General features: G+C 37.9%; 7 protein-coding genes and 1 pseudogene across 9 annotated transcripts; 6 read left to right on the forward strand and 2 right to left on the reverse strand.

The window, feature by feature from the left end:
• The first annotated feature begins 132 nt into the window (after positions 1 to 132).
• LOC104737396 (uncharacterized) lies at positions 133 to 2,156 on the forward strand. 2 transcript variants are annotated; one of them, XM_087482303.1, is made up of 2 exons: positions 133 to 1,062; positions 1,786 to 2,156. In XM_087482303.1, the coding sequence occupies exon 1, from the start codon at positions 299 to 301 to the stop codon at positions 1,046 to 1,048; it is 750 nt and encodes a 249-aa protein (XP_087338429.1). In that variant the 5' UTR covers positions 133 to 298; the 3' UTR covers positions 1,049 to 1,062; positions 1,786 to 2,156. The 2 variants fall into 2 exon arrangements, with proteins under 2 accessions (XP_087338429.1, XP_087338430.1); XM_087482304.1 differs by having other exon boundaries at positions 158 to 1,062; positions 1,782 to 2,156.
• Positions 2,123 to 4,795, reverse strand: LOC104737394 (U3 snoRNP-associated protein-like YAO). The gene is made up of 7 exons (XM_010457562.3): positions 4,200 to 4,795; positions 3,643 to 3,985; positions 3,326 to 3,550; positions 3,022 to 3,223; positions 2,709 to 2,878; positions 2,520 to 2,585; positions 2,123 to 2,418 (listed from the first exon to the last, which is right to left on the reverse strand). The coding sequence occupies exons 1-7, from the start codon at positions 4,628 to 4,630 to the stop codon at positions 2,341 to 2,343; spliced, it is 1,515 nt and encodes a 504-aa protein (XP_010455864.1). The 5' UTR covers positions 4,631 to 4,795; the 3' UTR covers positions 2,123 to 2,340.
• Positions 4,796 to 4,969: 174 nt separating this feature from the next.
• On the forward strand, positions 4,970 to 11,781 carry LOC104737397 (DNA damage-binding protein 1a). The gene is made up of 19 exons (XM_010457567.3): positions 4,970 to 5,315; positions 5,841 to 5,889; positions 5,995 to 6,054; positions 6,148 to 6,239; positions 6,674 to 6,725; positions 6,846 to 6,908; positions 7,045 to 7,094; positions 7,279 to 7,354; positions 7,694 to 7,903; positions 8,024 to 8,130; positions 8,243 to 8,351; positions 8,609 to 8,809; positions 8,891 to 9,106; positions 9,246 to 9,356; positions 9,469 to 9,744; positions 9,828 to 10,102; positions 10,226 to 10,574; positions 10,670 to 10,954; positions 11,045 to 11,781. The coding sequence occupies exons 1-19, from the start codon at positions 5,212 to 5,214 to the stop codon at positions 11,624 to 11,626; spliced, it is 3,267 nt and encodes a 1,088-aa protein (XP_010455869.1). The 5' UTR covers positions 4,970 to 5,211; the 3' UTR covers positions 11,627 to 11,781.
• A 329-nt stretch (positions 11,782 to 12,110) lies between these two features.
• LOC104737398 (major pollen allergen Ole e 10-like) lies at positions 12,111 to 13,670 on the forward strand. Its single transcript, XM_010457568.2, has 4 exons — positions 12,111 to 12,337; positions 12,594 to 12,908; positions 13,169 to 13,199; positions 13,295 to 13,670. Exons 1-4 carry the CDS (start codon positions 12,277 to 12,279, stop codon positions 13,398 to 13,400), a joined length of 513 nt encoding a protein of 170 aa, XP_010455870.1. The 5' UTR covers positions 12,111 to 12,276; the 3' UTR covers positions 13,401 to 13,670.
• A 2,997-nt stretch (positions 13,671 to 16,667) lies between these two features.
• Positions 16,668 to 18,021, forward strand: LOC104737399 (uncharacterized). The gene has a single exon (XM_010457569.3). It carries the CDS (start codon positions 16,749 to 16,751, stop codon positions 17,751 to 17,753), a length of 1,005 nt encoding a protein of 334 aa, XP_010455871.1. The 5' UTR covers positions 16,668 to 16,748; the 3' UTR covers positions 17,754 to 18,021.
• Positions 18,022 to 18,150: 129 nt separating this feature from the next.
• LOC104737400 (adrenodoxin-like protein 1, mitochondrial) lies at positions 18,151 to 20,465 on the forward strand. Of its 2 annotated transcripts, none has more exons than XM_010457571.3 (8): positions 18,151 to 18,423; positions 18,526 to 18,609; positions 18,761 to 18,828; positions 19,339 to 19,445; positions 19,587 to 19,693; positions 19,809 to 19,858; positions 19,946 to 20,028; positions 20,117 to 20,465. In XM_010457571.3, exons 2-8 carry the CDS (start codon positions 18,552 to 18,554, stop codon positions 20,229 to 20,231), a joined length of 588 nt encoding a protein of 195 aa, XP_010455873.1. In that variant the 5' UTR covers positions 18,151 to 18,423; positions 18,526 to 18,551; the 3' UTR covers positions 20,232 to 20,465. The 2 variants fall into 2 exon arrangements, with proteins under 2 accessions (XP_010455873.1, XP_010455872.1); XM_010457570.3 differs by having other exon boundaries at positions 18,163 to 18,423; positions 18,509 to 18,609.
• Positions 20,400 to 21,302, reverse strand: LOC104738462 (F-box protein SKIP19 pseudogene; annotated as a pseudogene).
• Positions 21,303 to 23,411: 2,109 nt separating this feature from the next.
• On the forward strand, positions 23,412 to 24,401 carry LOC109128404 (uncharacterized). Its single transcript, XM_019234621.1, has one exon. It carries the CDS (start codon positions 23,412 to 23,414, stop codon positions 24,399 to 24,401), a length of 990 nt encoding a protein of 329 aa, XP_019090166.1.
• The last annotated feature ends 1,657 nt before the right edge of the window (positions 24,402 to 26,058 follow it).

The raw sequence follows: 26,058 nt of genomic DNA on the forward strand, positions 1-26,058 counted from the left end.
TTCTGCGGTATCCAAAACAAAACCAAAAAATTAAATCGAATTGTACCAAAACAATGCAAAATCGGTTCTAATTCGGTATACGGGAAATGAAAACACGAAAAGCATAACTGGAGTTTATGTTATGACAATATTACCCTCAACATTAAGCTGAATTTACAATTTTGGCATCGTGCTTTATTGGACGTAAACGACGTCGTAGGTCTGGTGAGTTCTTCTTCTTCCACTTCTACAGTCGAGTCGCAAAACCCTAAATCTCCATTTTCAGACGCAAAGCTTTGAAGAAATCAGAAACGAAAACATGATTCGAGTGACAAGACCAAAACCAATCATCGAATCACTGAGTTACAACCTTCTCCAAAGATGCTCCGCAAGCGGAACTCCTAAAGGAAAAGCCAAGCTGAAGACAGGTCAGCCATTGAAGCGTAACAAAGTCGCCACCAAGAAAAGCGGCGGCGGAGCACCAGCTGGAGATGGAGAAGAAGCGGTTAAAGGAAAAGGAAGGATTTCCGATGAGAAGCAGAAGCTTTACGAGCAATGCTTAAACGCTCCTTGTCCTGTTCGCTACTTGACACCCAAGGAGATCGAGCGCGAGGCGCAGCGTGAGAAGCTAGGGTTGATTAGTAAAGAGAAGCAACGAGATATAGAGATCCAGAAGAAAGGAGGAGCTGCTTCAATGGGAGTCACCGATGAACCGATCCGAATTGGTACCGCTGGTTTGGATTACGTTTCGTTAGGGATCTTTGAGGCTGATGAGTTGCCGAAGTATAAGCTGACGGAAGAGGATGGAGAGAGACTTGCGAAAGAGTATAGTAAAGTGTTGATGAGAGAGCATAGAGAGCGTCGTGCTGCTGAGACTGCTTTTTTGAATTTGAAGAAAGCTGCGATTGAGGCGTTGCCTGAGAATCTGAAGAAGGCGGCGTTAGAGCCTGATTTGACTCCGTTTCCGTCGAATCGTGGTATGGCTACTCTTACTCCGCCTATTGAAGGGTATCTTGAGAAGGTTATGGATGCAGCTAAGAAGAGCTCAAGTAAAGAGAAGCTGAGATGATTTCGTTTTTAAAGGTTAGAGATTTTTTTGTCTTAATCTTGCTGTTGCTTTAGAGATGAGTTATTACCGTTTGTTTTTACCGATCAATGGAACCATTCAGGATCAAAAATGGTTAGTACTTAGTAGTACTGATCTTCTGAGTGTTGGATTCACTTTGTCGTGGCAAATGGCTCGGAATTGATAGTAGTAGATGGCGTCTTAGGTTTATGATGTTGTAGAAAACGGCTCAAACTTGGCTGGTTTGGATTTTACGCAGTATGATACTAATCAAAAGTTCAACCCAATCTGTTAATTTTTCTTGTTGAGGTTGAATTATGGGCATAGTATTTGACCGGTGAAGTAGATGAATGATAATCACTCCTTTATATTTAAGCTAGTGTTTAGAAAAGCTGAATCGGTAACCCTTAGAAGCATTTTCTTCTCTAGGGTGGCTCTTTTGCATGTAGGCTTGAGTCTTGTTTATGGCTCTTTGAATAATTCGGTGTCTTTATATGCTAGATGTGCTCTTGTTTAGTTATATATCTATCATCTTTGCATATAGCATGTATCTAGAGTCCTTATATTGTGGTATTCAGTTTATGTATGGACACTTACTCAGAGCTTTCCTATTATAATATATTCTTTGGTTTCTTATTGATGTATGTGTGACTCTGTACTGATTCCTTTGCGGTTTCTTATCTCTGCATGAATTCGTTCTCAGATCTTGCCTAACGATGTCTCTGTTTTCTCTTAGCCAGTTGATTCTATGTTTAGAATGGATTAGCAACGAGACCTGCTTCGTCAAGAAGTGCTACACACAAGAAATTTCACAAGCCTGTTCACTAGCTGCATTTAGGTGTTTTCTTGCTTGCAAACGAGACTTTCTGAAGCCATCCATGTCCAAACCTTGACAAATAATAAAGTCTGCATTTTATGATTCTTGGCTTATGATTTTCCATTTGTCAAACGACTTCAACATTATCTCGAGTCCAAAGGTGAAATAGGAGCCTTTATGGCTTTTCTAGTGGCAAATTTTTTTGGGAATTATATCCTCTTCGATTCATCAAAAACTCAAAATGTTAAAGTTCTGAAAAATTTGGGAAATTTATCCTCTTTGATTCATCAGAAACTCAAAATGTTAAAGTTCTTATCTCTCGTATTAAAAAAAATGGTACAAAGCACAAACAAAAAAGGGAGCAAAAACTTCAAGAGTTGCAGAGACCTCTAATCCCTATATTACTTCAGTTTCCATCTTTTTGGCTTAGCAACTCAAAAATATTTGTAACAACACTTCTTTAATCCCGATGAAATACTTATGACAGCCTTAAGGGATGTATTGCAACACCATTTTGCGCAGATTTTACGCAGCCCCATCTTCCAAATCGCGTTTCCTGTCATATCAATTTCACAATGCACAAAAGGTTATAATATTAGCATTTACACACAAGAAGATGAAGATAGAAACAAAAGATAACATATGAGATGATCATACCTGTCCAACACCGGCAATCAGAAATTTACCCGACTTTGCAAAAGCCAAAGAGTTCACAAATCCAGTCTGTAAGATCATACAAGACATTGCAAGGATTATTACTTGATGGAGTGAAAAATGCTTAAATTAGTCACAAACAACAGATTCATCAGACAACACTAAGAACAGAGGTAGTGAAAGAAATTTTACCAGTGGAAGCTTGTGCAAAGGTCGAATGGCACCAGTTTCAACAGCCCACAAATGCACAAAACCATTACCAGCTCCAGATGCAGCAAGATCACTACCTCTACAACTAGCAACTGAATTGACCCAAGAACTTGCTGAACAGTCATTGTCGATTGATTCACGACCACCGTTTTCTGTTGAGCAAATAAATAAGAATTAGATATTTCAGAGCATCAGGAGCTGAAACGAAAACAAAAGTGTTTTGTAATTATATAATGCAATGTCAAGATCCAATTGCAACAGAGATGAGATGGAAAGGATCTAAATGAAGTTTTACCTAAGCTTCCATTGGTGGTAATTTCATTAGTTTTATCACGATGTGCATTCTTGAGAATGAATAGCGGTTTCTTTTTTAACATCCCCCAAAGAGCAACAGTTCCATTATCCGAACCAGACAGGTACTCATTATCACTGATAAAACAGCAGCTCTCAAGAGATGATGCAGGAGCACGATAGACCATACGGGTGTTCTCAGGCACCTATTATCATATAACACAGCTTAACATATACACAGTAATAATAGAAACCTTATGATGATAGCTAGCTCTCAATAGTGTTCAGATGAAGGATATAAGTATTACCTTATGATACAGCATGGTTCTATCTCTTCCAACTGTAAGTGCACGCTCCTTCCGTAGCACATCAATGGCCAGAACTTCACCTTGGTGTCCAAAATTATCAGCTACAAACGCTTTGTCTTCTGCATTCCACACCTTCATATTTCTATCAAACGAACCAGAATAGACTTCTGCAGTTCCGTATCTGAAACATAGACAAGAAACGGTGTTCCGGTGACCTGGAAAGGCCTGTAGACACATAATTATAAAAGCTGAGCGCAAGGCTTGATGAAGAACAAACAGATAAAACACTAAACAAAAAAACCAAATATATCATTTACCTGGACATGCTCTCGGGTACGAACGTCCCAAATATGAACATGACGATCAACTCCTCCAGTGGCCAAATAACGACCATCAGAGCTAACAGCTAAAGCAAGAGATTCTCTGCTGTGTTTTTTATTTCGAGGCTCCCTCAGTTTCATCCCATGAGACTTCAGAATTTCATCACTCGGCCATATGTATTTGTCAGTTTTGCCAGAAGATACATCCCAATGCACAATAGTACCATCTTTTGAAGCTGAAAACCCTCTAGAATCATCATCAGATAGAGCTACCGATACAACAGATCGTCGGTGCTTGACAAGAATACTAAACCCATCAGTACTTAGTGGCTCCTGAACCCTGATTCATTAAAAAGGTTTAATCAATACCACTCCCAACCAATCTTCAAACAAAATAAAATTAACATAACAATTGTACAAAATCACTAATTTCATTCACAACTAAACCATTTCCCTAAATCAGTAACTACCCATAAACCCTAAATTACCAACAATCTCAAACCTAAAAAACTTGGAATTTGAATACATGAAAAGGTTCAAAATTTCTTCATTACCTGGATGCAATAAGTCTTCGAATCCTACCAGAGTCCTCCTGCTGCTTCTGCATCAAACTCTTCTTAAGACTCTCATCGTCATCTTCATCATCATCATCATCACCACCCTCTGCATCACGCTCTCTCCGCTTAGCTTCCCTCATTCTATTAAGCATCTCCTCAGCCAATCTCTTCCTCTTCTCTCCAGCCGTCTCATCAGCAAACTCATCCTCATCCTCCACTTCCACATCAACTCTTTTCCCATCTTCATCTCCGCCTGTAAATCCATCCTCTTCCGCATCAGAGTCCACAGACTCGATGTCGTCGTCATCGTAACTCACTTTTCTCCTCTTCTTTGTCTCTTCCTCAAAGAATGGATCCTTATCATTCGAACCCTTTTTGCCTCCTCTCTTAAAGCCTCCACCTTTCTTCTTGTCGTTGTTGTACTTCATACTTCTGTCTCTCTCACTCTCCTTAGGGTTTAACGTTTATCGCACCTTTGACTCGTCTAGGTTTAGCCTCAGGGTTTAGTGGCGACGGAAGAAGCTAAGAAAACGATTTTGTATATTTTGGTCGGAGAAAAATTTACAACTTTAAAATCTCCCACTTAGGTTTTCTTCAGGAATCGGGTTTACCGGGATTTACCCGGACTGACCCGGCTCATTAATAAGCTACTTAATGGTAAGCCCATTTAAGATGGTGGGCCTTTTAGAACAAAGTTTGCTTTCATCTAACTTAAATCGAATCAGTTCGGTCTATTTCATCGGTTTATACCGAACCGGATCATCTCCATCATATTCATATATGTATATATGTCAATTCAATACCAAACCGACCAGTCTTTTGTCGAAGGTTTCTCTTTCTCCTTCCTTGTTCGATTTTGGCCTCTTTTGTTTCTCTCTCCCTCTTCTCTTCTCTATGTTAAAATTCCAAAAGCTCGTTAGAGAAATCTAGAAGCTTCCTCGAAGCCCTCGCGATAGGCAGTGGAACTCAAATTCCCCTGGGGAAAAAGTAGGAGGAGAAGAAGAAGAAGATGAGTTCATGGAACTACGTTGTTACGGCTCACAAACCGACCAGTGTCACTCACTCGTGCGTTGGCAACTTCACCAGTCCTCAAGAGCTTAATCTCATTGTAGCGTATGAAACTATCCCTTCCTTCTATTTCTTATCTCAATTCTTTTCCCTCGATTCGTTCCCTTTTGAATTAAAGCTGTTGATTTGGGTTTAGGGTTTTCAGTGAATTTTGTGTCACGAGTCAATTTTTGTAAATTTGCTCACTTTGCATACAAAATTGTAGGGTTGAGTCGTTCTTGCAATTTCCAATTGCAGCTTTAATCACACTTGGGAGATTGAGTATAAGGAGTTTAGTGTCTCTGTGTTCTTTGATGTAGTGGATATTTGAAGATGCTACAAAGATTTTTTTTTTTTTTTTTTTTTTTTGGGTATGGCTGTTATTGCTCTGAACTCAATTGCATGTTGAAGATCGTGCCTTTTTTCGATTGTGGATAATGTTCAAGTGTCGTTAGCTATTATTAGTGCTGTAAATTTGTTTGAAAGATATCTCAATTTTTAGATTTAGCATTGTCCCGTTATGTTGTAACATCTATTATATATCAGATTCATTATAATGTTAGGTTGACAGCAGTGTTGTTCTCTTCTCAGGAAATGTACTCGAATTGAGATTCATTTGCTTACCCCACAGGGACTTCAGGTACATGCATCTCTATTATGCCATTAGAGTATAAATTTTAAAAAATTGTTGCCAGCTTTGCTTTGTTAGTAATAAAAGAAACTGCTGGATGTTCCTATATTGCAGCCTATGCTGGATGTTCCTATATATGGAAGAATTGCTACTCTGGAGTTGTTCCGGCCACATGTGAGTGTATACATCTCTTATTGTGTTTTTTTTTTTATCATGGTCTTATTAGTAAGTTAAAATGTTGATAGTATTGTCCACCGTCTTTTGTAGGGTGAAGCGCAAGACTTTTTGTTCATTGCAACTGAGAGATACAAATTCTGTGTTCTTCAATGGGATGCTGAGTCCTCTGAGCTTATTACAAGGTATAGTTTCCAGATTATAATACTACCTTTTCATGCGTTGAATTTGGTGTTAACCAACCAGTTGTGCTGTTATTTGTTTTGTTAGAAATAAATGCATTACACTCGCCGCTTATGTACAGATTAGTGCATGATACCAACTTGCTTGTTTTAGATAGCAGTTTACACCATCTTTCTGCTGTTCGGAATCTGTTTTAGGTTCTTACCTTTAACATTGGGGATCTTGATTCTGATTGAGCATTTATTTGATTATAGGGTCTTACCTTTCGCAAATTTGATACATGTTCTTGTATTTGTTGTGTATCCAAAGCATAGAAAAAATCATGTATGGTTTTCGCATAGTTGTTATGTCTTACTTGTTAATAACAGAAGCAATATGTCAGATGACCGTTCTCTACTTTACTACTAATTCTTTATGATGTTTTGACATTTTGCAGAGCAATGGGGGATGTTTCTGATCGTATAGGCCGACCAACAGACAATGGTCAGGTATTAAATATCTCCATCCTTGCACTGTTCGTTTCAGAGTGCTTAATATTTTTTACTTTCCTTTGTGATTAAGGGTTTGGTAGTCATGTAGCGTACTTCTGATTTGACTGGATTTTGTAGATTGGCATAATTGATCCAGATTGTAGATTAATTGGACTTCATCTGTATGACGGCTTGTTCAAGGTATATATTTGTCTTCTATAAGAAACTTGACATATGTGCTCGTTTGCTGAATTAGATCATGTTACTGAACTTCCACTGATCTGTCTTCTTAGACGATGTCTGATGATGTGATATGTTTCTTTGGTTCTTTTGTTAGGTTATTCCTTTTGATAACAAGGGACAGCTCAAGGAAGCTTTTAATATCAGGTACTGTTTTATTCAGTAAGAATATTACACTTTTGGATTGTCACCTATGCCTATGTTCTACTGCGCATTTGTTTCCGTGAATCTGATTCTTTCGCATATCCTCAATAGACTCGGTCGTCTGCATTCTTTTCGATATGATTATTCTGTAGACCTTTTAAAACTGAATGATATATTGAAATATCAGGCTAGAGGAGTTGCAGGTTCTGGATATCAAGTTTCTGTTTGGATGTGCAAAGCCTACAATTGCAGTACTTTATCAGGTATGGAAATATCTAAACATGGATATGCTATGAAAGAATTTTTGTACATGCATTTAAATTTGTTTATTGGGCAGGTATTAACCTTATTCTTTATTTTTAAGTCTTACCAGAGTTCACTATAGAACTCCCGTAGAATTGGTTAATTTATGTTTTGTTGATAGCTTATGGAGTTTAAGCAAGTAACTTTACTCTATATATTTGAATGGCAGTTATTAAAACAGATTTCGATTTTTTTTTTCCTTTTCTTAACTTGATAATCTATTTTGATGATGTAATCTGTTGTTTGTAATGCAATCTAGAATTAACTCCAGTTGGACTAACAAGTGCTTGGTTTCATAGGACAACAAAGATGCTCGTCATGTCAAAACATATGAAGTATCTCTAAAAGATAAGGATTTTGTCGAGGGTCCATGGTCACAGAATAATCTCGACAATGGTGCTGATCTACTGATTCCTGTACCACCACCTCTCTGTGGCGTCCTTATTATCGGCGAAGAAACAATTGTCTATTGTAGTGCTAATGCATTCAAAGCAATACCAATAAGACCTGTAAGTCCTTTCAACATAATGTCACCTGCTTGTATGAACATTTGCTTGAGCTTTCCATGAGGACCCCTTGTTTTATTTCTTAGTTTTAATATTTGACCTTAAATTATTTTTCGTTTCCAGTCTATCACTAAAGCATATGGAAGAGTTGATGTTGATGGCTCTAGGTATCTTCTTGGTGACCATGCTGGACTGATTCATCTGCTTGTTATAACACACGAGAAAGAAAAGTGAGTGTAAATGTGTAATTACTCTGTCATTTTACATATTTTTAAACAATTGAAAGCTTTACTGGACTTATTAATTTGTGCATATGCTGACTTATTTCTGTTGTATCTGAAGGGTCACTGGCCTCAAAATTGAGCTTTTGGGTGAAACGTCCATTGCATCGACTATATCGTACCTTGACAATGCTGTTGTCTTTGTCGGCTCAAGCTATGGCGATTCTCAGGTAAACTAGGAATGAATATGGTCTGGCTACACAGTTTTATCCACTTGTTCCTGTAAAATGTAAATTGATATGGTTCCATGACCTTTAGTTGTGACCAATTGTTCATTGATAATTATCTTCTTCAGATTTATTAGACTTTGTTTATTTATTACGTATTCAGAGCAAACACATAAGTTCTAAAAATAATTCCTTCATTAAATCTCGATTTTAGGAGAGGTAGAATCAGTTATCTGAGTGTTTCCATGTTTGAATTGCAGCTAGTAAAGCTAAATCTTCATCCTGATGCAAAAGGCTCATATGTAGAAGTCTTGGAAAGGTATATCAATTTGGGGCCTATCGTCGACTTTTGTGTAGTTGACCTCGAGAGACAGGGGCAAGGTCAGGTTGTAACTTGTTCTGGAGCATTTAAGGATGGTTCTCTTCGCGTAGTTCGCAATGGGATAGGAATCAATGAACAGGTTTGATTACGTCGCAAACCTCTATCTTGTATTTGCAATTTTCTCATCTGGTATTTATCTTAAACTACGTTGTGTTAACAGGCCTCTGTGGAACTTCAAGGTATCAAAGGAATGTGGTCATTGAAATCTTCAATTGATGAAGCCTTCGACACTTTCCTTGTAGTTAGCTTTATCAGTGAAACTCGTATATTAGCCATGAATCTTGAGGATGAACTGGAAGAAACAGAGATTGAGGGCTTCTTATCTCAAGTGCAGACTTTATTTTGCCATGATGCTGTGTACAATCAACTTGTACAAGTAAGCTTTTCTAGTGCTTTGAGGCTTTTAGAAGACATGCATTTGATAGGTTTTATAGCTTAGTTTTCTGTCTGAATAGTAATCTGGTCTCTTTTCTCTATTCGTGAATTTGAATTAACTGTTACCTTTTCTGGATCAGGTTACCTCAAATTCTGTTAGACTAGTCAGTTCTACAACTAGAGAATTACGGGACGAGTGGCATACCCCAGCTGGATTCGCTGTTAATGTTGCAACTGCAAATGCCAGCCAGGTATATATTTCCATTCTGGATTTGAAAGAGGAATCTTGACTTTTGAGTGTCTAGACATACAACACGTTTTAGAATAAACATTTGTAGATTGACTCTTAAATTTGCATGTTAGGTTCTTTTGGCAACTGGAGGTGGGCATTTGGTGTATCTGGAAATTGGAGATGGTAAATTGACGGAAGTGCAACATGCCCTTTTGGAGTATGAAGTTTCCTGCCTTGATATAAATCCTATCGGCGATAATCCAAACTACAGTCAGCTAGCTTCAGTTGGGATGTGGACAGATATAAGTGTGAGAATCTTTTCGCTGCCAGAATTGACTCTTATTACAAAAGAGCAACTAGGAGGGGAGATAATTCCCCGATCTGTTCTTCTTTGTGCATTCGAAGGGGTATGATTCCATTGTATTTACTTCAGATAAGCCTAGAACCGAGTGAAATTTTATGGTAGAAGTTAACATATGTTATGTTGCAGATATCTTACTTGCTCTGTGCTCTTGGAGATGGTCATCTTTTGAACTTCCAGTTGGATACAACTACCGGGCAGTTAAAAGACAGGAAAAAAGTATCACTTGGAACTCAACCAATAACTCTGCGTACATTTTCATCAAAAAGTGCCACGCATGTCTTTGCTGCATCTGATAGGCCAACCGTAATCTATAGCAGCAACAAGAAGCTGTTATACAGTAATGTCAATCTTAAAGAAGTTAGTCATATGTGTCCTTTCAACTCTGCTGCTTTCCCCGACAGGTACACTAAACATTCTCCCTCCTTTTTTTCGTTTTTCTCTTTTGCTTTGTGCTTTCGGTTTCCAATTCCTGATCAAAGTGAAGTGGCTGTGAAATCTGATTCTCTGTTCTCTCTTATGAGCAGTTTAGCGATTGCGAGGGAAGGTGAACTTACGATTGGCACCATTGATGATATTCAGAAGCTTCACATACGCACGATTCCTCTTGGAGAGCATGCTCGTCGAATCTGCCATCAGGAGCAGACGCGTACATTTGGTATCTGCAGTTTAGGAAACCAGACAAATGCTGAAGAATCTGAAATGCACTTTGTCCGTCTTTTGGATGACCAGACTTTCGAGTTTATTTCAACTTACCCTCTGGATTCTTTTGAATACGGTTGCTCCATTCTGAGTTGCTCTTTCACCGACGATAAAAATGTCTATTACTGTGTTGGAACCGCATATGTTCTACCGGAGGAAAATGAACCAACTAAGGTATCTTTTTTATCTGGGAGACATATCATCACACTCTCAAATCAAATTTTATTTTCTACTTTTTCTTTGAATTACCTCTTTTTTTTGTGATTTAGGGAAGGATATTAGTATTTATAGTTGAAGATGGGAGGCTGCAGCTTATTGCTGAGAAAGAAACAAAAGGAGCTGTTTATTCCCTCAATGCCTTTAATGGAAAACTTCTTGCTGCCATTAATCAGAAGATTCAGTTGTACAAGTGGATGCTGCGTGATGATGGCACTCGTGAACTGCAGTCTGAATGCGGACATCACGGTCACATTCTAGCTCTCTATGTACAGACCCGTGGAGACTTTATTGTTGTTGGTGATCTCATGAAATCAATCTCCTTATTGTTATACAAGGTATAACTTATAGATGAAATTTGTGTGGCTAAGAACTGATCTTCTTTTTAATTTGATACTGTTCTTATGGTTTATTCTTGAATGTTATAGCACGAGGAAGGTGCAATCGAGGAGCGGGCTCGAGATTACAATGCAAATTGGATGTCAGCGGTTGAGATACTTGATGATGACATTTACCTCGGTGCTGAGAACAATTTCAATTTGTTAACAGTGAAAAAGAACAGTGAAGGAGCTACTGATGAAGAACGAGGGCGGTTAGAGGTAGTTGGAGAGTATCACCTTGGGGAATTTGTGAACAGATTCCGCCATGGATCTTTAGTAATGAGGCTACCTGATTCAGAGATTGGTCAAATCCCAACCGTCATCTTTGGTACAGTCAATGGAGTGATTGGAGTAATAGCTTCACTCCCTCAAGAACAGTATACTTTCTTGGAGAAGTTGCAGTCAAGTTTGAGGAAAGTGATTAAAGGAGTTGGCGGATTAAGCCATGAGCAATGGAGGTCGTTTAATAACGAGAAAAGAACCGCAGAAGCAAGGAATTTCTTGGATGGTGACTTAATCGAGTCGTTTCTAGATCTGAGTAGGAGCAAGATGGAGGACATATCTAAATCCATGAATGTTCAAGTGGAAGAGTTGTGTAAGAGAGTTGAAGAACTCACTAGGCTTCACTGAATCAAATCAACCGTTTGTTTTATTTATTTGTTTTATGCTTTCTTGAGTAAAAAGTCTTCTTTTGATTTTGTTGACATCAGCTTTTGAAGTTTGATTGAGTTGTTGTCTTTGTAATAACTTGTGTTGGTTAAAACTTAAAAGTATTGTCTTCTAAATCGAACCAGGAGAAAGCAAAGCGGACAGGACTGCCTTTTGGGTCGGATCGTAATATATATATTATAAACAGATTTTAGTATTTCTCGATATTTATTTTAAGATGTTGCTTGCTAATTCTTTGCTTGTAAACGTCTCTTTCTCAACTTTTCCGTATGTGTTAAACAGAAAACAAATCGGTTAATATAGATTGGAAAAGTAATATTCTAATATTAAATCTTCTAAAATTAGATCTCATGCGATTATGTTCTTTTGGTTTTTTTCTTTGGTTTAAAGATATGACTGAACATTTTACTTCTCTTGAAGGCACCTTTGATTCCTTAAGAAATCTAGTTTCTTCTTTTCTCATTTAATTAGGTTCTCTTGTAACAAGTAAACACAACACCTCTCGATCATATTGGTTATCATATAAGGTTTCTTCTTAAGGTGGTGTAATGATCTAGATTCTTTCTTCCCTTTATATAAAATTTTGCTAGTTCAAACATTGGGTTTAAGAAATGAGAACTCAATTTTGGGGTTTTCTACTTTTTCTGCTTCTACTGAACTTCTTTTGCCAAGGTAAATCATCTTATTTTTCTTCTCTAATTAATAAATAACAGAAATTATAGATTATAGATTTATGTTTTGTTTTCTAATGTATGCGTTCCTATTAAGTCCTAATGATTCAAAGTCAATCATCGGTGATCTTTTTGTTAATAATAATAATCATGAAAGTGAATATTTTGGTATTGCAACTTATTAAATATGAAAAAAAAAACAAATTAAGGAGTATTTTGTTTACTCATCTCATCGATCACGTATGCTCAACGTGTAGCGGCAAGGCCAGTGATGACGATCAGGTCAGAGTCACTAGTAGGGCCACAAGGGAACACAACGTTCTTGGAGGGAACAACATGGTGTGTGGCTCGACCAGGTGCGTCTCAAGCTGAGCTACAGAGAGCTCTAGATTGGGCATGTGGGATTGGGAGAGTGGATTGCACGGTCATTGAGAGACATGGTGATTGTTACGAACCAGACACAATCGTGTCGCACGCATCGTTTGCGTTTAATGCATATTACCAAACCAATGGGAACAATCGCATTGCTTGTTACTTCGGTGGAACAGCTACACTCACCAAGATTAACCCTAGTAAGTACACATACGATTCACTACTAGTGTGAACAGTGTAAATAATGAAAAATAATACAGTATAAAAAGTTAAACCGATACATGCAAATTGTTGTATTTTGTAAAAGATAATGGACTTCTTACTTGAACTATTTGATTGGATATTATTTTGGTTTTTTTTTTTACTACTAACAGATATAGGTAATTAATTTTTAAAACTTTTTTGTTTTATTTTTTATGGTAATAAAATGTGTGGATTTTTGTTATGTTGTTGCTTGCAGGCTACGGAAAATGCTCCTATGATGTATCCAAGTAAGCGTGCCCAAATTTTTTCCCTTTTTTTCCAATATTCTGAATAGTTGGCGAAAACATTTTTTAAAAAAATATATAATTCTTTCTTCATTCAGATCGGAAGTCTCCGCGGCAAGATCTCTATCGAAGGATAAACCTCGGTGGCTCATGCTGATGTACTTGTACATCGGAATTGTATTGCTTATTAGTTGGAGAGGCTAATACCTTTGCCGAAAACGTAGAAATATGAATATCAGTTGTGCGGGAATCTTTATTCTTGAGCTAAATTTTCAAACCTTTTGGTTAAATTGTAGCAGTTAAGCTTTGTTTTTGTTCTTACCTTTGTTCATGAGTTAAGAATCTTAAAGCCTTAGAGTCTTCCTTACGTATACCAACAACTATTTCTTTTATTTTCATGTTAAATAATCTCTTAGTACGTAGTATACTATAAAAATATCGGTTGAGCAATATAATCAAAATATTCTTATGAAACTATTTTATCATTGACTTCCTCCATTGATCGATTTAGCCAAATAAATCGAGATGCCTGAATGGTTTTGGCCATCTAGAGAGAATTTAAACAGCTACTTTTAGAACAGTGTCTAGTATAACAATTGGAGTGATCAATTAATATTGAGTCAATGTCTTAAAACCTACTTTATTATAAATCCTTATCATACGAATACCAGTAATACAATTTGATTTAGATAAGTTTAATCAGCCTCCAATGTGGATAGAAAGATTTTTGTAATCTCAAACTATTTATTATTAAGGTTGTCCAAAAATATCGCTCCCACATTAGTGCAAGTGATTAGTGTATTATTATTATTATTATTATTTTTTATATTAGCGTATAATTTTCTTGTAGCTTTGTCCCTCTCATTCGGTGTTGGATAGCTTGGTGGAGCCGTGGAGGAGCATGAGCTCTCTTAGATTTGATAGCTCGGTGTTGGATAGCTTAGATTTGAAGTGGATGTCTTCTCTCGAGAAAAAAATATGTTTTCCAAGAGGTGGAGAGCATAGCTAATGTTGAGTTGCGAACCTTGAACATTGTCGTATTAATTGTTAAAGTTCATCAATGACATGCCATTCTTTTAATCACGCTCAAATCTTCAAACTGCCACGGTGTGTATCTTGCACATATATATATATCAATAAAAATTAAAGCTAATATCGTTAGAAATAGAAACAAATAATATCTTGCGTATATATATCAATGAAAATTAAAGCTAACCTCTGGTTTCAATAACGTACCTGGAATAACAGGAAGTTGACAAGTTACCTACACGACATAGAATAGTTCACTGAAAGACTTAAATTTAAGAAAATTAAAAGGTTAGAACAAACCGATCCAGCCCGAGGAAGGGTATATTTCTGCCATTTGATACTAACATTGATTTACCTAAATCCATTGCAGTCTTGGTTAGCACATGTCTGTGTAAAATTTGTGGAAAGACAACTAATATATATATTATATAATTTTCATCTAAGAACATGTTGTACGCATACACTAAGCATCTTATATTTTATATTTGCAAAATTGATAAAAGTATATGAATTGTAGAGTATCTTACCAAAAATAGAGTTTATTTTCTATATATAACTTCCAAATTACGTATTGCACATACCATGTACAAACTATTTATTAATAAATTACGGGCTTTGGTACATTAATCAATATAAGTTTAGAAAATAATTGTACTGATTGGTTTAACAATTATGGGCTTTGGTACATTACTCATAGAAATAAATTATTGTAGGTTTTGGCTGATTGGTTTAACAATTCTCTATATAAAGTTTGTATAAAGACAGCTGGTCCAAGTATTTTAACTATGGTGTTGACTCTATTATAGAGTATGACTGTTGATAATTCCAACAGTTTTTTTTTCTTAGTTTGTTTACTCACAGGTAATGCTGTTACTAGTGTCTACCTTATACGAGAAGAAGTATGCTTATCTGGAGATGCAAACTGTGGAAGAGGCAAGTAATGGAATGACGTTGGATGGGATTAGCGTTGGATGGCATTAGCGTTGGATGGGATTATGTATATGGTACACTCAGATATTTTGGTTCTATATGTTTTTTTTTTTTCCCAGGGAAACCCAACGCACTTGAGGAGACCTAGTGACTATAGCCAATGTCTAGCTGCAACCCTTGGTCCAAGCCAGCCTGATACATATCTAAAATGACAACAAATAAGTGATTCCTTCCATATATTGCATTACATGGACACACTTTGCACTAGTGACAATAATTTACTATTATTGTCTTCTAATTTTGAACACTATTTAATCACCCAAGTCCAAACTACAAGTTTGATATTAAAAACATTTTTTAATTAGATTAACATGTATGACTTGTATTAGATTAAATTGTATCACTTCAATGATTTTAATATTTTGTAATAAAATTTAAAAACTCGTATATTTAATAAAAAAATCAAGACAATTATTAATTTTCATCTGTTCAAGTAGTCATAACTCTAAAGTTCCCAAAATAACTACTCTTATCAGTCTAATGAGGTTGTATTCAATCTAATATTCCAAGTGGTTTTAGTTTTCATGAGATTTTAAATGATTTTATGATTTTAGGAACGTTGATATGATTTATTGTAAATTTCTTTCAAATCTCACCTAAATCCATGACATTTGGATTTCTGTATTTTTAACTAAACAAATTCTATCAAATCCCTAAAAATTATTAGAATCCAAATCCACAAACTGTTTTGAATAATAGAAGATTTTAAAATAAAATTTTAAATAATTAGTTCAATAACATTGAATTTTAAAGTAGATTTTTAAATAATTAGTTCAAAATAGATTTTTAAATAATTAGTTCAATAACATTAAATTTTAAAGTAAATTTTTAAATAATCAGTTCAATAACAGTAGATTTTAATAGACTATGTAAAATCTATGATTGAATAACATAGGATATGTTAATTTTACACAAAATCACTTAGGTTTCAAATGGTTGCTTAAAATTGAAAAAGTTAGAAATATTAAAATGTCAAGTTGAATACACCCTCTAAGTCTAAATTTTTTAAAATGATCTTACTATGTGGTTTAGTAATACATATTGTATCATTTAAAAATTTGGATAATAAAAATCATATTGTGGTAAGTTTCCAAACAAACATATATTATATTTATTAGAATCTAAATTTAGAACAAAAAGGACTATTTCTAATAAATTCCTAAAAAAAATAGATATCTAAATAAACGAATAGAGCTAAACGGTCTACTGTGTGGTATGGTGTTCATAAATCAAATTAAAAAAAAAAAAATCTGTATAACTGGAATAATTAAAATATTTTACCCAAAAACTAATCAACTCACTATTACAACTAGAAAATTATATGTGGAAAAAAAATTTGCATGTATTTCTCTCTAATAACAAAAAAAAAAATTATAATTCAAGAGTAATATGGGCTTTCTCAATACTTACGGCCCATAAAAGTTTGAAAAAACCCTTATCCGTCTATATCACGCTCATTGCCAAAAAAAAACCCCTAAAACCTCTCCATCAACGCCGGCGTAAGGAAAAATTTGTGTCATTCACAGTCGCGCGATGAAGGAAGCAGAAGTAAATCGATGCCAGATTCAGAACTGGTATCCAAAATTCAGATCCATAACCATTAGAACCAGATTTCACATGCTTCCAGAGTCGTTCATCAGCTACCTCACCGACGATTCTGGTCCGTTTCTTCTCCCTGATTCCGTAACTAACGAAGACGCAATGCCCAATAGAGTCCACAATTTCGAAGAAGAAGACGATTTCCAAGTCTCCGAAGGTTCAGATGACGAAGCAGATACATCTTCGAATCCCCAATCTTTCCCAGAACTCGAAATCGAGATCATGGAATCAATCGAAACCCTAGGCGGTACTGTTTTACCGAAGCTGAATTGGAGTGCACCAAAGGATGCAGCTTGGATTAGCCCATCGCAGAATCTTAGCTGTACTTGTTTCAATGAAATTGCTCTCTTGTTTCGTTCTTCAGATTCGTTGGTTCATGATCTCTGCAATGCTTATGATTCGTGTAGTGACAAAGTCTCTTCGAGGCCAGAAAGTTTCTACCTTGCGTTGAGAAAATGGTACCCTTCTTTGAAGCCTGAGATGGAGTTTAGATGCTTTGTGAAATCAAACGAGCTTGTTGGGATTTCCCAGCGTGAGGTAACTACGTTTTACCCTATTCTTCTCAGTGAGAAGGATTTGCTCAAGGGGTTGATTGAAGAGTTCTTTGATGATAAGATTAGGTTGGAGTTTGAATCAGAGAATTACACTTTTGATGTTTATGTGACAAAGGAGAGAAGGGTTAAGCTAATTGATTTCAATACTTGGTGTGGTTCTACTTTGCCGTTGATGTATACATGGGAAGAACTTGACAAGGTTCATGGAGAATGTGATGATGAATTTGAACTGAGGATTGTTGAGAGCCGTCGCTGCGTGCTTCCTGGTTTGAAAACTGCTGTTCCTTATGATTATCTTGATGTGAGTTCTGGTAGTGGTTGGGATGAGGTTTTTAAGAAAGCGGAAGAGGAGCTTCGGAATGAGAATTTGGATGAAGTTGCTTGAGCTTTTTGGTCGAAGCAGAAGTGTTATTACTAGTTACGATGGAACCTGAGAGTTCTCAAAGAAGTAAGGAGACTTGCTAGCTTCTTGGGGCTATTTGAAGACTAGACAATATTTCTTTTTATTATGACATCAATAATAAGATTATCTCTTGTTGTTGTGCAATGGTTTAGATTACGATGTTGGAACTTTGATGTGTCTCTTGTAGACTGTTTTTGTCTTTGTGATTGTCTTTTCTTCTTGCAAAGAATTGAGAGGCAAATTGTTTTGATTGGTTTTCTCGTTTATCAAATTTGTGACGATCTTACATGAATGTTGCATTAGTTGTTTGGGTCAGACCGGTACGATCCGGTTCGGATTAAGAAATTATCCAAATTGAAAAATACAATAAATACAAAGAAGAAAATTTAAAGGGTTTAAGATCTTCAAATGATGAAGAACATTTGAGATTCCTGAGGTCTGTCTTTGCCGGAGCCTCACCTCCTAATTCAACCCGCTGGCCGATTGGGATAGCAGCCGTTCTTAGTATAAAACAAAGCCCTCTCTTTTTCAACTTCAAGCTTAAGATTGATCTCTTCTTCGTTTGGGATCTTCCAAAAGTGAACGACTTTTTCGTTTGCGGCCCAAGTTTGGATTTTTTGGCATAAATTGTAATCTCAAGATAGTTAGATTGGTGCGTTTGGTACTTTTTTCAGCTTTATTACATTCTGGGGTTGCCTCATTTTTGGGTCGCACTCAAAATTAGGTTTAAATTTCAGCTCTTTCGAGGTTTCAGCTAATTCTCAAAGGCGGCAGTGAACGATGTTTGGTCATAGGATCTCAAGATTCGGGTCTGCCATTGTTAAACAGCTCGCAAGAGGTATTATCTACTTCAACTTGATGCTCTTTGATGCGTTTGCTATATGAAGTTTATAATCTCACTTGGATTTCAAAATGCGTATGCTTATTCGAGTCCTTCATACAATGCTGCCTTAAGATTTTGCTGCTCTGTATATTTCTTGTTTTGGCAGGGGGATATAAATCAACATATGGGAGAAGGAATCTACAACGGTCGTATGGCCACTACTTGCCGTCTTTGGTTAGTTTGAGCTTGTTCTCGATTTCTTATACTCGGTTACACTTTGCATTTGCAGACATGATTTGTGTTACTTGATGTATAGACACTGATTAAAACTTAGAATAGCGTTCTTTGTTAGAAATCACTATATTATCTGGCTAGGTAGAAGCTTGTGTTAGTAATAAGTCTTCAAGAATGTCATAAATGATTTCAGAAGAACGAAAGGCAGCTTTTCTATCCTTGTTTGGTGTTAGAGGAATCATTTAGTGACGATTCTAATGCGTCCAGTTATATACATGTATTCATACTATGCTGAATGAGAGTTGATTCAGGAATCAATAGAAAGAGTCCTGTGTTTGGTTTTGTCTCAAAGGCCTAAATGCTTAAGATTTCATGGTTGAGAAATTGGGTGGTTTATGTATGGTTGTTATGTGTTTGAATTTACAACAAATCTGGGTTTTGTCATTCATAAGGTTTCTGTTTTAATTTCCATGTTGATGTTGAATCTTTCCAATTTCTTCTTTTGAATAGCCAATGGTACAAACTAGGATTTCGCAAGAAGCATTCCTCTTGAAGAACCATAGGTTTTATACTGCTTCAGCCACTTCTTCTGGGGAGGGTGATGAAGAAACTGAAAAGTAAGTTTAAAAGATGCCGGAAAATTATGTCAGCATATTCTCAATTCTTCAATATAGAAATGTGCACATAGAGAATGTATTCCTTTAGGATTGAAGCACAATATATGAGCCTGATAGTCCTCAAAATCTTGTTTTTTAAAGGATAACCATTATCTTTGTCGATAAAGATGGAGAGGAAATTCCTGTTAGAGTCCCTATTGGAATGTCAGTGCTCGAAGCTGCCCATGAAAATGATATAGACCTCGAAGGTACAGACTTCTTATTTTTCCATTGCTTCTTCTTATAACTAAGAATAGGTTTAAATGTTTGTAAGATTGATCCCTTTATCAAATTGGTCACAAATTGCTTTTAATTCATCTCCAGGGGCTTGTGAGGCTTCTCTAGCGTGTTCAACGTGTCACGTGATCGTGATGGTACACAAATCTCCTCCATAGTTAAATAGATAATCCTTTGTTGTTCCTGAAACCAGGATTTTGCTGATTAAGTAATTGTATTTACAGGATACAGAATATTACAACAAACTTGAAGGACCAACAGATGAAGAGAATGATATGCTTGATCTTGCTTTTGGGCTTACAGAAACGTAAGTTTCTTACTTAAGAAAAGAATAGTAGTTTGATCTTGTTTACATTGATACGAAAGTATCATATGTTCCCTGAAAAATGTTTCAGGTCACGACTCGGATGCCAAGTCATTGCAAGCCCAGAGCTAGATGGTGTCCGTTTGGCCATTCCGTCAGCCACAAGAAATTTCGCAGTTGATGGATTTGTTCCAAAACCTCATTAGTCTTCGCAGAGAATGTTCTACACGAGGCATTAAAGATCAAAGAGATGATCCATGTTTTTATTAGAGAGTGTTTATGATTGTTTACTGAGAGGAAACAGTTTGATTAGATATTTTAGTTTTGATCTTTTGGCATTTCTTGTTGTTGTCTGAGTTTTAAACAGAACAAGCTTTAAGCAAAACACAAGGCTTGCTTTCTTTCAATATTGCCGAATAAACTCAAAAATTTTAGACTAAGGAAGATGATCAAATCACCATCTTTGAAACTTTCCTCGAGTTTAGAAGTCTTACAAAGACGAACAGAAAAAGACATCACTACTAAAGGTTACATACCACAAGGACAAATCTATGAGCATACTTAAAAAGAAGTCATAAACGAGTTTGAAAAGATTTCGCCTGCTTGAATCTGGTGCATCTAGAAAAGCATGTCATCGTAGTAATCAAACGGGTCATCTTCAGAATGGTCACTAGCACCAGAGAGGTCATAGAAATCGTCATACTCATGATCCGACATCAGATCAATATCAGAGAAGCCATAAGGATATTCATTATCCGATGAACCCATGTCAATAAACGAAGCATCAAATGGGTAATCATGAGTCGAATCATTAGGGTGTCTCACAACTTTGACCCTCTCACAACACCGTTTCTGCAGATCACCAACAAGGTTAACATTGAAACACCTGCGTAAATCAAGATGCTCCAGGTTTGGACAATTTTCAAGAATGGCGTTTAACCCGGTGTCTGATAACCCGTTCCCAAACATCTGGAGATGGAGAAGTCCAGGCATTGTTTCAGCGATCGCTAGAGCGTCATCGTCATTCTCTTTTTGAGGATGCCTGTTTAGCTTCAATGTCTTCATATTCGGGCAAGACTAGCCTATAACTTTCAGAGACTCTCCTAGCAATGAGCCGTATGACACCTCGAGGTCTTCAAGCAGTGGAAGCTTCACAACTGCTTCCACAAATCCATCGTCTGTTATATAAGAGCACCTTTTAAGTCTCAGGCTTCTCAGATTACTCGACCTGCATATAATTGTGTTGAGACAATCATAAGAGTGAGACACAAGATCCTCCAATTACCCCAATTCTCACAAGGACCATTTCTAACCCTAGGACTCGCATAAACCTCACAGAACGACTTTAAAATCAAACCTCACAGAATAATTTCCCCAATTCTCACAAGGAATAGTAATTTTCACGACCATTTCTAACCCTAGACCTCGCAACCTCAAATCTCTAAACAAGAATTGCAACTTTCTTCTTGAAGAAAACAATAAAATTGGGGGAGATTGAGAGACTAAAAAGCTGACGTGGACAGACGATTCCAAAGGCGATTTAGGATTTCCTTGCGTAAGCCCTACTCAAACGTTCTCGGTGGCTCCAGCCGCCGTTCCTTTTGTGATGTCGGCTCCGGAGGAGCTGATTCTTCCTCCTTCTCAGACCTCTTCACCATCTTCTCCAAAGCCTTCGTACTCTGCCATCGTTACTAATCGACCAAGTTTGCACCAGCATGATTTCAGTGTTTCTGTTGTTGATGGGGACCATGTTGTCCAAGTTCCTGATGCGATTCTTGATGCCTCTATCCCTCTGTGGGACGATCTGATTATTGGTAGATTTCCCTCTACAGCTCCTCACGTTGCCAAAGTTCACGTCATTGTAAATAAAATTTGGCCCCTAGGAGATAAAACAGTCAAGATTGATGCCTATGAGGTTAACGCCAATACGATCAAGTTCAGAATTAGGGATAGCACGGTACGTTCTCGGGTTCTTCGTCGTGGGATGTGGAACATTGCTAATATGCCTATGCTAGTCTCTAAATGGTCTCCGGTAATTAAGGATGCTCAACCTGAAATTAAGACTTTGCCTATGTGGGTGACTTTGAAAAATGTCCCGCACAAGATGTTTTCATGGGAGGGTCTTAGTTTTCTCTCAAGTCCGGTGGGGGTGCCTAAGCGTTTACATCTGGAAACAGAGTTATGTAAAAGTTTTGAAGTAGCTAAGGTGTTTGTGGAGGTTGATTTGACAAAGGATCTGCCTACGTCGTTCCGGTTTATATCAGCTAAAGGTTTAGATGCAGTGGTTGAATACAAATATCCATGGTTGCCACCTCGATGTGCAATTTGTTCTAAATGGGGTCATTTGGCTGACGTTTGCTTACAACAGAAAGCTGCAGCAGAGAATTCTTCTTCAATGCCGCCAGTTCTTAGTTCAGATTTCGCTCCCGCAAGGGTTGTTCCACCAGTTGAAAAGCAGGTTGCTACAGAAGAATCACGGGCTGTCCCTGATCCACTCTTGCAGATACAGAGCCCTGCTGCCGTGGTCTCTATGTCACAGGATCAAGTATTCACAGAGGCTGGTTGGCAAGAAGTCTCTCCAGCTAACACAAGTCGTTCCCGTGTGCTTGCATAGGAGGAGACTGATAGTCTTGTCTCTCCTTCTCGTTTTTCGGTTCTAATGGAGGAAGAAACCGGGGAAGTCGAGGAGGGAGAGGAAGCAAGTGAAATTGTGCCCAAGGATTTGGATAAGTTTGCGGTTTCTGATACGGTGGTGATTGCGGACTCTCAAAGTATACGTCAATCCCTTCCACGTGCCTCAAAGACTCAGCATAAGGTCATCCCAGACCCTAAGAATCTTACCTCACGGATCCCGTCTGCTATGACAAAGAAGGGTCCCAATCGCAACCTTTAATATGTCAAGTTTCTTCTGGAATGTTCGTGGTCTAAACAAAACTTCTAAACATTCCATAATTAGTAGTTGGGTAAATAGTAGTTCTCTGCAGTTTGGTTGCCTACTCGAGACGCGAGTCAAGGAAAGTCGTGCAGCCAGGATAGTTTCCTCTGTTTTTAAAGGTTGGTCTTCTTTGTGTAATTATGAGTCGCATCCTTTGGGTCATATATGGGTGGTTTGGCGAGATACTGTGAGGCTTACTCCTGTTTTCAAGAGTGGTCAAGTGATTACATGTTCGGTTCTGTTGGAGGGTAGAACAGAGGAGTTCTTTTGCTCATTTGTCTATGCGTTAAATTCTTCAGAGGAGAGGAGGATTCTCTGGGATGAGATACGATGTCATCATGACTCTCCATTGTTTCAAAATAAACCTTGGATGCTTTGTGGTGATTTTCATGAGATATTGGAGAGTGGAGAACACTCTAACCATGGTCACATGTAGTTTAATACGTTGGGGATGCGTGATTTTCAAGACGTGGTGCGACATTGTTCACTCACGGATTTAGGACAACATGGTCCACTATATACTTGGTGCAACAAGAGAGATGAGGGTCTGATTTGTAAGAAGTTGGATCGTGTTTTAATTAATGAGCATTGGGGAGATTGCTTTCCACATTCTTATAGTGTTTTTGAGGCTGGCGGTTGTTCTGATCATGCCAGAGGTCGCATTGTCCTGGAGGCAGTTGCAACGGGTGGTCGCAGACCATTCAAATTCGTTAATGCTATGGCTAAACTTCCACAATTTCATGAGGTTATTGCCAACAATTGGCATGGCACGGTCCCACTATTCCCTTCTACGTCTGCTATGCATCGCCTCTCCAAGAAGCTAAAAGACTTAAAATCAAGCTTGCGTTCTTTGGGTAAAGAGAAGTTTGGTGATCTATCAAAACGGACACGTGAGGCTCATGAGACTCTTTGTCAAAAGCAAATTGCAACTCTGGCTAGTCCGACTCCACAAGCGGTTGAAGAGGAGACAAATGCTTATTCTCTGTGGAGTCACCTTGCTGAGCTCGAGGAAGATTATCTAAAACAGAAAGCTAAGCTTCATTGGCTGACTGTGGGTGATATGAACAATGTCTATTTTCATAAAATGGTAAGTATCCGTAAAATGCAGAACTCTATTCGTGAGTTGTGTGGTCCAAATGGGGAAATACTGCGAACTAGTGCCGAGCTAAAGGGTGAAGCAGAGCGATTCTTCAAAGATTTTCTTAATCAACAACCTACTGACTTTGTGGGACTGTCAGTGGAGGAGCTACAGAACCTCTTACCCTTCCGGTGCCAGGAGGAAGATCGAGTGATGCTTACCAAGCCGACTACTGCTGATGAGATCCAACAGATTGTTTTTGTGATGCCAAGTTATAAATCACAGGGGCCCGATGGATATACTAGTGAGTTCTTCGAAGCTTCTTGGTCGATCATTGGCTCTGATGTGATTGCAGCGGTGTAGTCTTTCTTTCTTAAAGGTTTTCTCCCTAAGGGTGTAAACACTACTATTCTTGCACTTATACCAAAGAAAGACGATGCTACCGAAATGAGAGACTACAGACCAATTTCCTGCGGCAATGTGTTGTATAAGGTGATCTCTAAGTTATTGGCCAACCGTCTTAAGAGTCTGCTCTCGCGGGTTATTTCACAGAATCAATCTGCATTTGTCAAAGAGCGTTTGCTGATGGAGAATGTATTGTTGGCAACAGAGGTTGTTAAGGACTATCATAAGGACTCTATATCATCTCGCTGCGCGATGAAAATAGATATTTCAAAGGCTTTCGATTCGGTCCAATGGGGTTTCTTGTTGAACACTCTAGAGGCTCTGCACTTTCCAAATCAGTTTATTCACTGGATTCAGCTCTGCATTTCGACAGCTACCTTCTCTGTTCAAGTGAATGGTGAACTGGCAGGTTTTTTCAATAGTTCTCGTGGACTGCGGCAAGGTTGTGCCCTCTCTCCATACCTGTTCGTTATCTATATGAACGTTTTATCCCACCTGATTGATAAAGCCGCAGTGAGTGAGCGTATTGGCTATCATCCTAAGTGCAAGAACATAGGTTTCACCCACCTCTGTTTTGCGGATGACTTGATGGTTTTTGTGGATGGTCAACAGCGGTCGATTGAGGGGATCATAGAGATCTTTCAGGAGTTTGCGGGTCAGTCGGGGCTACGCATCAGTTTGGAAAAGTCCACCCTCAACCTAGCCGGAATGACAAACCAACAACATGATCAAATCTCCGCAAGTTTTCCGTTTGCAACAGGGAACTTACCTGTCCGATATTTAGGCCTCCCGCTACTTACTAAGCGAATGACTGCAACTGACTATGCTCCACTCTTGGACAAAGTTCGGAAAAAAATTAGTTCATGGACTGCTCGATCACTCTCCTATGCTGGTCGTCTCACTCTCATTTCCTCTGTTCTTATGAGTGTAACAAACTTTTGGTTATTAGCTTATCGCTTACCAGCAAAGTGTCTCCGAGAAATTGAGAAATTATGTGCAGCGTTCTTGTGGTTAGGACCGGATCTCAATCCCAAGAAGGCAAAGATAGCTTGGACAGATATTTGCAAACCGAAGCAAGAGGGAGGTTTGGGTCTGAAATCCCTAGTTGATGCTAATAAGGTCAGTTGCTTAAAGTTAATCTGGAGGATTCTCTCAAAACAAGACACTCTCTGGGTGAAATGGATTTAGACATATCTCATACCAAAGGAATCTTTCTGGTTGGTAAATTTTGGTTCAACGGTCGGATCCTGGATGTGGAAGAAACTTCTCAAATACCGGGAAGTGGCAAATAGAGCTTCAACATCCTTCTGGTATGATGTATGGTCACCATTGGGCTGTTTATTTGACATACTGGGCTCGAGAGGGTTTGTAGACCTGGGGATTATGCAAGAGGCAACAGTTCAGGAGGCCATGAGCACACATAGGTCTCGACACCATCGGCTTCCTGTCTTAAATGACATCGAAAATTCCCTTCAGACTCTTCGACGCCGCCCAACGCGACAACAAAATACTGTAGATACCCCATTATGGCGATCTCAAGGAGATCGGTTCTCCAAGACCTTCTCCTCTAGACACACTTGGCATAATGTTCGCGGATCACACGTCAGGGCTGACT

Source organism: Camelina sativa, chromosome 13, assembly GCF_030686135.1.
Source record: "Camelina sativa cultivar CO46 ecotype springtype chromosome 13, ASM3068613v1".
Classification (NCBI taxonomy): domain Eukaryota; kingdom Viridiplantae; phylum Streptophyta; class Magnoliopsida; order Brassicales; family Brassicaceae; genus Camelina; species Camelina sativa.